General features: G+C 41.6%; 1 protein-coding gene across 4 annotated transcripts in view; it reads right to left on the bottom strand.

The window, feature by feature from the left end:
- The window catches only part of rbms1a (RNA binding motif, single stranded interacting protein 1a), a 14,933-nt gene extending 7,238 nt beyond the window's left edge, over positions 1–7,695 (bottom strand). Inside the window, exons 1-5 of one of the 4 annotated variants that reach the window (XM_034528228.1) lie at positions 7,056–7,695; positions 4,702–4,862; positions 2,669–2,727; positions 1,649–1,740; positions 441–598 (exon numbers count right to left, since the gene is read on the bottom strand). In XM_034528228.1, the coding sequence (XP_034384119.1) occupies positions 441–598; positions 1,649–1,740; positions 2,669–2,727; positions 4,702–4,862; positions 7,056–7,106 (521 nt within the window). In that variant the 5' untranslated portion in view covers positions 7,107–7,695. The remainder of the gene's footprint in view (positions 1–440; positions 599–1,648; positions 1,741–2,668; positions 2,728–4,701; positions 4,863–7,055) is intronic. The other 3 variants (XM_034528247.1, XM_034528218.1, XM_034528238.1) reach the window with 3 other exon arrangements.
- Positions 7,696–12,041: the final 4,346 nt, after the last annotated feature.

The raw sequence follows: 12,041 nt of genomic DNA, 5'->3' as shown, positions 1-12,041 counted from the left end.
GGAGCTTGTCTTCATTCGGCTTCCAAACAATAGCAGGTTTGTCCAATGAAAGTTATTTTGAGGATCGCAAACGTCAACACAAACACTTCCCCCTTTTTTTCTTTTACAAACTTACTTACAGCAGAGTGACTAGTGAAGCAGGTCGGTCACACGCGACTGACAGGCTAATAAGTGTGAATGTAGTTGTGGTTGCTCCTTAAATTCAAATGAAACTAGTCCGCCAGTGATTTATTGTGTTATATTATGTCACAAACGTATACTGTGATAGTAATAAATGTCCACACCGTCTTAAATTGATCACATTTTAGCGGAGCGTCCATTGCCCTTGAACAGTAGCCACACAGCAGCGAAACATCTTTTAAGTGGTAGTTTGGTCTAAGGCCATTAACGTTTATTCGGCAGCTCCTTGAGAGAGAGAAAGGAGGCCTACTGCCACCGACCTGGCGAAGCCCACGCCCCGGCTGTTGCCGCTGTAGTCCCGGAGGATCCGCGTGGAGACGACCTGGCCGAAGGGCTGCAGCATGTTCTCCAACTCTTTCTCGTCCACAGAGAGGGGCAAGTTGGAAATGTACAGATTTGTGGGGTCCTGCTCCTGTTGCTGTTTGCAAGATGGAAAAGAAGAAGCGCGTTGTTGGATGTCATGTTTTTTTGTTTTTTTTTGAATAGTTTGTTTTGCATGCGACATGTGACCGAAGAGAGAATAATAATTGCTAAAGAGAACCACGGATGAATGAAACGCATCTGATGTGGATCAGGGGGGATTTTTGAGAGGGATAGAGGAAGACATTTGGTTTAACAAACACGAATACGCTCTCCTCCCCACACCCACAGAAACACACTTCATCTGAACCGTGCAGCAGCTCAGCGCCTCGACGGTCTTCCCTAGAAACAGCAGGAGGGCGGCGTAGCCTAGCTACCGCGACACACAGACTGTGTTCAGCCGTGTTTGTTCCAAGCAGAGCAGCTACATGCGGGTCTCCTGAGAGCAAGCCCTCACCAATGAGCGTCTCTCACCAACGAATCTAAGCACAACAACACAGGCTGGGAAAAGGGAAGGGACTGAAAGAAATCTAATGATCCGGGCCATTTCCGCTGCTCAAAAACCACAGATGCAGTTTGTCGTCTAAAAATATTTTTGGAAATATGAAATACTGGTTACTTTGAATTAGTCACAGAGGATCAAGAATGGCTCAAAGCAGCAGTGCTGTTGCTACGGCGCTTCGCTGCAGAAATGCCGACGTCAGTGCGCATGAATGATAAATCGTTAACGCTAAGTGACAATGTAATAATTCTGGTGAAAAATCAAAAGTCAAATCTGTTCCATCTACACAGCACGACCTCACCAGAATGGTGGTTTAGTGAGTGGGCTGGTGGTCTGGTGTGTAACGTGTCACACTGACTGACGGTTATTTGGCAGGCCGGGACGTGACATCTGGTTACTACAGTGAAAGTAAATGGGGTCACGGGAAGAACAGCTTGTCAGCTGAGGTCATGTGACCGGTCTAATGTCATTCTCCAGCACACACCGGACACATGCGTGCATTAGAGAAGCACAACCCCACAGAGATGTTTTCACGAGCAAGACAAATATGCACACGCACACAGGCAAACACACACACACACACACACACGCCTGCACCAAACTCACCTTGGCCATCTGGGCCTGTATGCCGCTGGTTTTCAGAGCATGTACCGCCTTCAAAGCAGCCGCCGGGCTGTCAAAGTCCACAAAGCCGTAACCTGTGGTTGGTAGAACGATATTAATATGAACAGTCGCTAAATAATAAGAACAACCATCTATTGTACATGTTGTACTATCACTATTACGGAAGGAGTGGGACATATTTATCCATTTTTATTGATTATTACTGTGGAACATATCAAGGTATCTTTCACATTATCAACCGTGAAGCACAATTTACATTTCTCAATTTGATCCCAGTCTCATGTTTGTGTGGTAACTATGATCTTAAGGCAGCAGCTGGTTAGCTTTGCATGAAGATTGGAAACGGTTCGCTCTGTTCAAAGGGATACCAGCACCTCTAAAGCTCACTTATTAATGTGTTATAGCTTGTGTCTGTACAAAACTGAATAAATGTACTGCATAAATGAATAATTGTGTTTTTTTAAGAGGGAACAGTCCTTTGAGAGAACCAAACCAGTGTCTATGTTTAACCAGATTCATGACCAAATACACACACTTTGCGTCCCCTCTTCACCATATCGTGGTGTTTCTGATTTCTGAGCGTGTTTTACCATCGCCCTGTCACTCACTGGTCTCCATTCTTTTCCATAATGTGTGAAAATCTTTGTGTAGAGACTCTAAATCTGCTCGAGTTAAGTAATCCATCGTAATCTGTTTCCATTGCATTGTATTGCAGTGCAGACTTTGTAAATCAAGCTGCAGTGTCGTGCAACAATATAGCGAGTTTGAGTAAAATAATAGCGGACGCGTTGCCTGTTCACACTGATGGATTACCAAACCCAAGTGAATTATCAAGTCGCTGCAAATTGATTTCCATACATTATGGAAATTAATGCTGCCTGGAGGGTATGGAAATGTATTCAAAAATCTAAAATAACAGGATATGTTTCAATATCTTGTTGGAAGTGATATTGCTAAATATACGTTATATAATATACTAGCTAAGATAATAAGATTACTGACCTTTACATTTGTTGGTTGTCTTGTCCAGGATGGCCTTTGCTGACTGAATCTTGCCATACCTGTGCACACATCAACATTCAGATCACAATGATGTTTGACAAAACAATTCAATATAATTTATATATATATAATTAATAAATAATAATAAACAAGTGAATGTCTCTTTATTGCCTGTGATTTCTAACGATGTATTGTTAATGTGAACACAAGCAGGGAAGAACAATTAATGAAAATAATAAAGACTGATATTCCCATTTCACTCTCTCCTACATGTTACCAAACGTTTGAGGCTTTGCGTTGTCTCCGACTTTAAACTCCGGCTGAACTCTGGCGAGGGGTGCAACGAAGTCGACAAAAGCAAATGAGCAAATTGGTTACAAACAAATGAAATTATGAATTAGTTGGTGACGTCAATGCGTAGCGACTCAGGGCTGGCGAGCACGTTAAGTTCAAACAATTTAAATCGTTCTAAACCGCGATAAATTCTCTACCTCCTGACTTTTATTGTCTTTATTGTCAGCAAATTCCATTGAGTTATTGTGTCATTCATAATCCCCAAAAAAGTGTTTCATCCGTTTCTATTATAACTCAATTATTTAACTATCAAAATCGGGGTTCGTTAATGCCCCAACTGTGTCCGAGCTGTGAGCAGCTATATGAGGGCACACGACGTACAGACAGAATCAGCTTACATCACCATTCAGACCTCGTTGCTATGAAAAGTGCTTTCATTTCTGCTTTGTGCTGGCAAACACCATTGGGAACATCATGAACAAAACACAAGCCAACAGGACACAAACAGCTGCTGCTGCTGGTTTCATGGCTGAATGCCTCTCTCCATATGTTTGTGATTCGGAGGAAAAGAGGGGAGACAAAAACTCCACTAATTATGGCGTCCACCACACTAACCACTCGGACTGATGACTATAGTATCAAGTATTGAACATGTTCACCTCACTCGCTTTACACGACTCGCTTTTTCTTATTTTAGGAAAAAAACGGTCATTTTTGCAGTCCACTTTACATACCACAGTCGAGCCAAGACTTTTCCATGTGTGCGTGTGTGTTTCTGTTTATGGAGCTATGGTTGGAGCAGTTTGCCAAGATTGGCCTTTGAATGCCAAGATTTATAATTTTCCAATAAAACTGCACACAGTCTGCATTTTGCATTTGTTTCTATTTGATTTCTCTATCTATAGCCTGTTATATGCAAAATAGTTCCTTTAAATGTGTACATTTTCCCAAAAGTCTCTTCTTAGAAACTCTAAAACTATTGAAAACCATGAGTAATTAATATGGTATTTTTTCAAATAATTCAAACTTTTGTTTTCTTGCCAAGAGTTAGATGAGAAGTTCGATGACCATTCTCATATCTGCGCAGTAAATGTGAAGCAACTGCCTGCAGCTGGATAGCTTAGCATAGCACAAAGACCTCAAACGAGGGGAAACAGCTGGCATGGCCCTGTCCAAAGGTAATGACATTATCAGTCCTTTGAGACGACTTAACATTACAAAAACTGATGTGTAAAATGTACATGTTGTTGTTTTAAAGGCGATAGCTGAACCTCCCCCTTTCTCATTGTTGTGCTAAGCTAGGCTAACGCCCCCTCCCCGGCCCGTTTATCGTACAGTGGTATCAAATTTCTCATTTAACTGCAAGGAAGCACATAAGTGTCAAGATACTCCTTAGAATATAGAGTTCATTTCCCAAAAAACTGCATTAATAGTTTCATCGCCTTATTTGTGCAACTAAAATATAACAGCAAGTTTGACAGACTGCATTGTTGTACAATGTGTGCCTGAGGTCAGGGAGGAGCTTCGTCACATCGGACTGGAATGACGTCGGTATGCGATATCTCGAGCCTGCCGTCAGCCCTCTTTTTCGTCAAACAAGCATATCAATGACAAAACCCTGGTGTGCACACACATTAGCATACTTGGGATGCTCAAGTGTGTGTGTATGTGTGTGTGTGGTGTGTGTGTGTGTGTGTGTGTGTGTGTGTGTGTGTGTGTGTGTGTGTGTGATTACTCACTGGTGACAGAGTTTGACCAGGTCCAGGTCTGTTGTAGCGGGAGGCAGGCCGCGGATGTACAGGTTGGTTTTGCTGAGCTGCTCCAGGCCTGTGCTGCTGCTGTTGCTGCTGCTGCCGGGACTGGACGGAGTCATGGGGTAGGACTGCACACAGGAAACCCACTGTTAGGAAGCGTATGGGAGCTAGATAATCCAATTTATACCCAGGTCAACAGTGATCACAAGAGCTTTTTTATCATGTGTGCGAAACAAAAATGCAGAAGCACACCGAGGGGCCAAATTGGACTTCATTATTTAATGTACATAGCAGCCAACACAGCTTTGGTTCTTTTACATTGTAACACGCCGGAGGGGTCCAGTGGTGGAAGTACCTTCACTGAAGGACTGTACTTCAGTGCAATTCTAAAAAGGTACTCAGCTTGAATAGTTTCATTTTCTGCTACTTTCTGTGGGAAATATTGTAGTTTGTACTCACTTTATATGGCACACATATAAAAACACACAATGGGCTTATGAATTATGATGCAATGCTTTACTAATACTGTACCCAGTAGTATTTGAAGTACCTTAAATTAGCTTCACATGAAAAAATTACATACATAACGAATAAAATATATTTTCCAAAACACACTGCATTATGAATCCATTTACTTTTGATTCCTCATGTGGATAATACTGAGGGGCACATTTAAAATGCAGTATTCTTTGCTTTTACTTAGATAAATGAGTTGATTACTTATTCCATCACTGTCAGGGTCTGAGTGGCTCCTGGTTGTTGTAAAAAGGGGACTCTGTCCACCATCATACCACAGAGTACATTGAGATATGTCTACACTTGTATGCGGGCCTTCATGAATCCCAATGTGATTAACTCTGTGCTCACGTCTTACATCCCGCTGTAGTGTTTGTCGGAAACCGACAGCTTTCTTCCTTTTTGTGAGCCAAACCATGCGGCACTGCCCTGCAAAGCATTTCCTTCCCCTAACTCATTCATTAAAATAGCTCCCAGCAACCCCAAACCCTCTGCAGATCAGATCAAAGACAAAGCATAGAAGAATTGCACCATCTGTCCATAACCATAGGACAATCCACTCCGAGAGCCAAAAGCCATGGATACAACCACAGCCATGCCAACAAGAACCACTGAGCTATCCTTCCACCGTTCTCGTTAAATGGGTAAAGAATCGATCGCTGGTGGCAGGAGCCTCTGTTCGGCCTGCTGTGTCTTCAAGTAGCGGCCTTATATTTCTGTTGGTGTGCAATTACCACGCTAACTTTGTTCACTTCGGGTTCACTCCGGGCCTCCGAGACATTACGCCTACTCCATTAGAGGGCCGCTACGGTGGTACATTTCACAGAGGCATCATCGCACCTTATAGCAGACAAAACCTGTGTTACGCCTACACTGACGACTCATTCACCACTTCCCTGCAGGGACTCAGATGTGGCTGGTTTCAGATTCCCCTCCTCAAAGTCATATATAGTCATATATATATATATATATATATATATATATATATATATATACATATATATATATATATATATATACGGTGCCCTCTGATGGATACTTATTACAGTTTAATCTGAAAGGTGGATATTCGGGATCCTATAGGCTGCAGGCTCAATCTACTTCATATGACACATAAAAAGTGTCACATTTCTATCATCAGAGGTTAGAATAGCAGCTGCCTCTCACCTCTGCGCCTGCTTTCTATTCCCATCTTCCATCTTTATGGAAAGGTGTGATGGGAAAGCAAAGGGGCACTGCCTTCAGTTACCTTTTTCCTTCACCTGAGAGGTCACAGTGACAGATGCGGGCGGCACAGTTCACTCCAGCCCACTGACATATATTACATTATATTACACTACACTCTCCCGTTCTCGTTGGATTCACCCAGGAGGCATTAATCTATAAAATGGACTACAATAACCGCTATGCATATTGACCAGAGGGGGCGAGTGGCTGGGCAAACAAGGTTATTTGGACATAATAATTACAATCTCTGGATCTGGCCAGCAGCTGGTTTATCTCTCCATGTTTAGCCTATCAGAGGATCAGCTTCCCGTTGGACAAGTCGCTGGGAGAGGTGGACCTATTTTCATTTAATAGAATTCGATTATGTTTGGTATTAAAATGACGAGATATAAACGCATATGTGCCATATGAACGCCAGAAAGGGCTTCCCAATGTCATTTGTGGCTGCTATTACACCGCCTGTTTAGTCAAACGCCGCCTCAATTGTGGGGGGCCGGGAGTGTGGGGGGGGGGGGGGGGGGGGGGGGGACTAGGCAGAAAATAAAATAATAAAATTAACCAACGTGCAAGTGTGTGTGTGTGTGTGTTTGGCCTACCTGTTTACGAGTGGCTGTCTTCAGCGGGTTGCCAGTGTTTGCAAAGATCATCCTGGAGGTTATAGATGTGTGTATATGTATTTTTTTCCTTCTTCTTCTCCTTTTTTTTTTTTTTTTTTTTAAATTTCCCCAAAAAAAGAAAAATCGCAACGAGGAGCCGCTAGAGACGGAATCCAGGCGGTGTGTACGGAGCCTATGAAATAGCCAGTCGGTTTAAAACATCCGCACCGTGAACGGGCCGGTTAACAGTACAAAAAGAAGAGCCTCGGTCCTGCATCGGTATACTGACACATCTAAACGGTTAGATGCACGCCAGGCGATGGACCAACCCTTCGGTCCGGTTCATTGATCTACGACGTCCTGCTGCAGACCGCTCGGCAGTCCCACCTACTACAGACCAAACCATCTCCGCCTCTGCAGGGTGTTCGACATCAAATAAACTGCGTGGCCGCCTCTCGCAAACTCGCCTCGGCGCTGGGTTTTTGGAGACAAAGGCGCGTGGAGACGCCCGCAGTCCGCGGCTCGCGTTATAATCGGGTGCAAAGTGCTTTTGGGTTTGATTTGGAGGCGCACAATCACTCGGGCTGAACACTCGTCGCCTTTCATGTTGTTGTCGTCCGCACATACCAAGCATTCTTCACCCCCACCTCCTCCAACCACACACACACACACGCACGCACGCACACACACATCCTCTTCCTCTTCCTCTTCCTATACCCTTCCCCCCATCCAACACACTCCCATGTCAGAGAATCAGGATGCAATGAAATATAAGCAGGGTCTGGCCGGGGCTGGAGGTCACACTCTCTCCCTGTGTAAACCCAGCTATGGGAGGGCTCGGGAATTGAAAGGCAAGAACACAGCACACATCTTTGGAAGGGAAAAAAACATTCATTGGACATTCCTTTTGCTCCTATCTTTAGTGTACTGTCGGCTCATTATAGGAGCCTGTGCTGTATGTAGATCATGTGACATAGAGGTGAAGTAGAAAAGAAAATATTGACCTCCTTCATGAACTTGTAAATCATGAGCACCATTAATATTTTCCCCTTCCGAGTGCATTCACAAGATTGATCCGTTTATATGCAGTTTGTAAATATGTAAACTAAGCATTTTCACATATCGCACACAAATAACTCAATCCACTGACCGATGGGGGGTAAAAAAGGGGGAACTATGGCTTCATAGCTTCTGGTTAAATGTTTAGTCCGTTTAAAGAATTGGTTTAAAGATGCAATGTTTTAAACTACGATGTTCCTCTTTTTAGATTTCCGAACTCCTGCGTTTGACCTCTGAGACCCTTTGGGTTCATCAGACACAGGCTTAAATGTAGCTTTTAGTTGTTGCACTCCGATGGAGGAGCAGCCCCTCTCATTACAGCGGGTCCACCCCTTCAATAGAATCAATCAGAAGTCATTTCAACCGGGCTCTTGTCTTGATCCTGTGCTCCAGCCAGCGTCCTCAGGTCTTTGGCTTGCTAATTCTTATCATATGTTGAGCCGGAGCTGCTACTGAGGTCATGTATTCTGAGTTCTGTCTGGGAATTGAGAGAGGGAACCAGTAGTGTTCGTCAAGCCTTGATACGCATCATCTAAAGTCCACAAATAAAATAAAATACAAAATAATAACTATATTTCTTTGGCACAATACAACATTTGTAAATCATGATTCTGGAGCCGAAGTAATCATATTAGCGTGTTTTGACCCTTTTTTTTTGTAATCTGTAATAAATAACACATGATTAGGAAACGAATCAGACCAAAAACTTGATACCAACTTTACATAACAGTTTCTGATGCTCCAGATTTTAGTTGGAGCACAGAATGTATTGATGTTCAGACACCGTATCTCTCCCCCATAAATGTATTCCTGGCTATGTGAAACCATTATTTGAAATAGCATTTAGACCTTAAAATCGACAGGTTATTAAAAAAAATATTGTTAACTATAACTTGTTAACTAACTAATATGTGAATATTCTCTCTGCAATGTCTGACTCTGACAAAGTGAAGCAGAACAACATTAGCTACGTTTTAGTACAGACAGATAGGTCTGTAAACATGCAGAGTGAATTCACTCCTGGCAAATTATGGTTATTATATTTTTTAATAATTGAGTTGTGTTTGAAGTGGCTGACTTATTCTCGTAGCCCAGGTCCCGTTGTTTAATTTGATGTATACAGCATTATGATATTTGCTGAAAATGATGTAATATTGATCCCCTAATTATGCCACTAGCCCCACGTCCCCCCATATGGGGGAAGGGTGTCCAGATTAAATTATTGTGGAGATCATAAAACATAATATATCTGAAGATAGCAAATATATTGGCAACATGTTGTGGGAAATGTGTCGAAAAAAAGATCATGTAGAACATTTCCAATTTATGGAACGGTGGGTTAGTATGAACATTATAATGTGGCGCTGGAACAAGTGTTTGATACTGTCAGACAATGTGGAATAAGATGCTCAAGAGACAAACTGTGTATGACAGTAAGAGGTTTTTTTTAATGCCCCTGTTTGCCGTTAAAACATTTTGTGTCCTCTTTTGTTTTATGTGTTTGACCTATATCTTTTTTCTTCAAAGGTTATTATTAGGACATGATGTGTAATAATGGAAACCTGCCAGAATCAAACCACAGGCTCTGCATTACAGGGTTCACGTCCAAACCACTGTGAACATGTCTTTTTAAAAAGTGAACCAATTGATTGAGATGCGGCAGAGCAACTTCAATCGTAGAGCTACACAGGCACATATGTGGGCCCAGAGTCTAACTGTCTAGGTGCACATATCCCTCACAATATTTTATAATTAATGTCACTTTATATTCACATATGGACACTTAAGTGCACAAAGCAGTGCTTGCCATTCTGCTGGAGATTTAAAAAGCAAAGCTGGATCCAAGTCCCATCAGGGTGCAAGGAAGCTCTTAAAGCATCACATTTCTCTCCCTTATTTCCTCTGCTGGTAGGATTAAGGTTTCATGCTGGTGTCATGTTACAAGCTACTTGTGATGGTACTTGAAAAGTCCAATCATTCCTATCTGAATAATCAGTTCCAATACTCTTTGTATAGTTGATTCCCTGTGTTTTCTGTTCCTCTGTTTGGTAGTTATTGATTGGTTAACCCATCAGGTCCAATGTGCTGTTAGCTGCCCTTTTGGTGACAGGTGAAATTTCATACAGGATTTAAATGTAAATATATTTTATTTCATACAATAAAGCTGTCTATATTGCATATTTTTGCACTGTACTTTGAACCAGCTTTGTTTCAAATGAATCGAATAGCCAATGGGCCAGTTGATGTGAAGCCTTTGGCTCATTTATCCATCCATCCATTGTTTCCGGAAGGCGTCTGTCTCCCTGTTTGGAGCAACGCAAGGAATAGGTTTCAAATTGAACCACTGAGCCAGTCAGCAATAAGGATTCAGAAAACAATATGCCACACTTCTTCGGTAGGAGAAATAATGAGAACGGGGGTTGTTTCCTGTATTGTCTAGACTCTGATCAAGTCGTCAGTTCCTTTATTGGTGGACGCAGCAGCTAAAGTGTCATTATGGGGGATTGAATTCAAACAATATCAGGAACAATACAACAGAGATTAAATACAAACTGAAGTCCCTAACTTTAGATACCATATACTAATATATATACCTTACTAATGTAGGTTAAGTCAGTCCGGATCCTCAAGGCCATAGAAACTAGAGTTAAGCCGATCACAAGGAAGCACATCCTGGTTACGACCGCTGAGTGTATTGAATTGTGGTCGAGGTAGCAAGAGGTCCTGTGGGTGTGGTGATGGAGGGACCGAGGAATGTGGATGATTATCTCCCCCTTCCTCATTCACTGAGGAATTAAGGAATTCAAAATTCCTGTTGATGACCTGTTTGGCCAGGCAGTGTGGACACCAGTATCCCTGTTGGGGGAGATTGTATGAGTTGTCTGGCAGAGGAGCTTTTTCACAAGCCGAGTGATGGTGTGGTCTAGCTCAGAGTTTGTGGCTCCTCAGGGAATAATGAAATGCTTGCGTGTTGAAATATGAGAAACCACACAAACTTCACAGCCATTTTCATTCTTTATAGTATTGAAATATAGATGCTGTATATTTCATCAGTGCTGTTTTTTTCTACGTTCAGTAAGTGCTACAAGGCGAGGTCTGGGTTTACATTCAATTTAATTTGAAAATGTATTGCTTAGTCATTCAAATTAGAGACTTAAATATCCCAATTACATGTAATGTTAGTTTTAAGTCTTCTTTCTTAGAAATGCATTGATGCACCTCTATAATTTAAAAATACAAGCATTTTGTATGTAGCAAATATATACTGGATATGTACAGTGTATAAACACGTTTCATTTAATACAGACATACTCTTCAGGTATTAGTATTAAAGCATGTTTGACCAAAATGAGTAAATACGCAGCCATAAACCCAAACAAAGAAAACAACCCGTAAAGAAATATTGTATTTAGTTTGATCTACAATGTAAAAGCATTTTTACTTATAAAATATCATCCATTTGAAACATTCCTTATGTCCAAACTGCAGATGTTTCACAGCTCAATGAAATTAAGCTACTTACAAAGTACACATTTAAAAGCTCCTATTTGCAGATACATGGAAACCACAGAACTAGTGATATAAGAAGTAGTAAAGAATACAGAACCAATATATAAAGAGCACAATATAACAACAAAACAAAATATAGCAATGGATGAGTTGCCTCAACCAAACGTATACAATGTCTTATGATGTTGTATGATAATACATTTAGTAGGCCTATGTAGTTATTCCTTCTTCTTATCAAATATAGTTCCAAATTGTGTGAGCTTTTTATGTGATTGTTCTGTAGAGAAGATTTATTCTTTACATTTAATGAGCTACATCTGCACCGATATGACTGCGTCCTTAGAACATATTTATTACCAGTACTAGTGGTAACAGTATTGATTGTGGTGCACCCTTGTGTCTCGATTGCGCAGGTGC

The sequence above is a fragment of the Cyclopterus lumpus genome, chromosome 3 (genome assembly GCF_009769545.1).
Source record: "Cyclopterus lumpus isolate fCycLum1 chromosome 3, fCycLum1.pri, whole genome shotgun sequence".
Lineage (NCBI taxonomy): Eukaryota > Metazoa > Chordata > Actinopteri > Perciformes > Cyclopteridae > Cyclopterus > Cyclopterus lumpus.
This window is presented reverse-complemented; position numbering and strand designations above follow the sequence as displayed.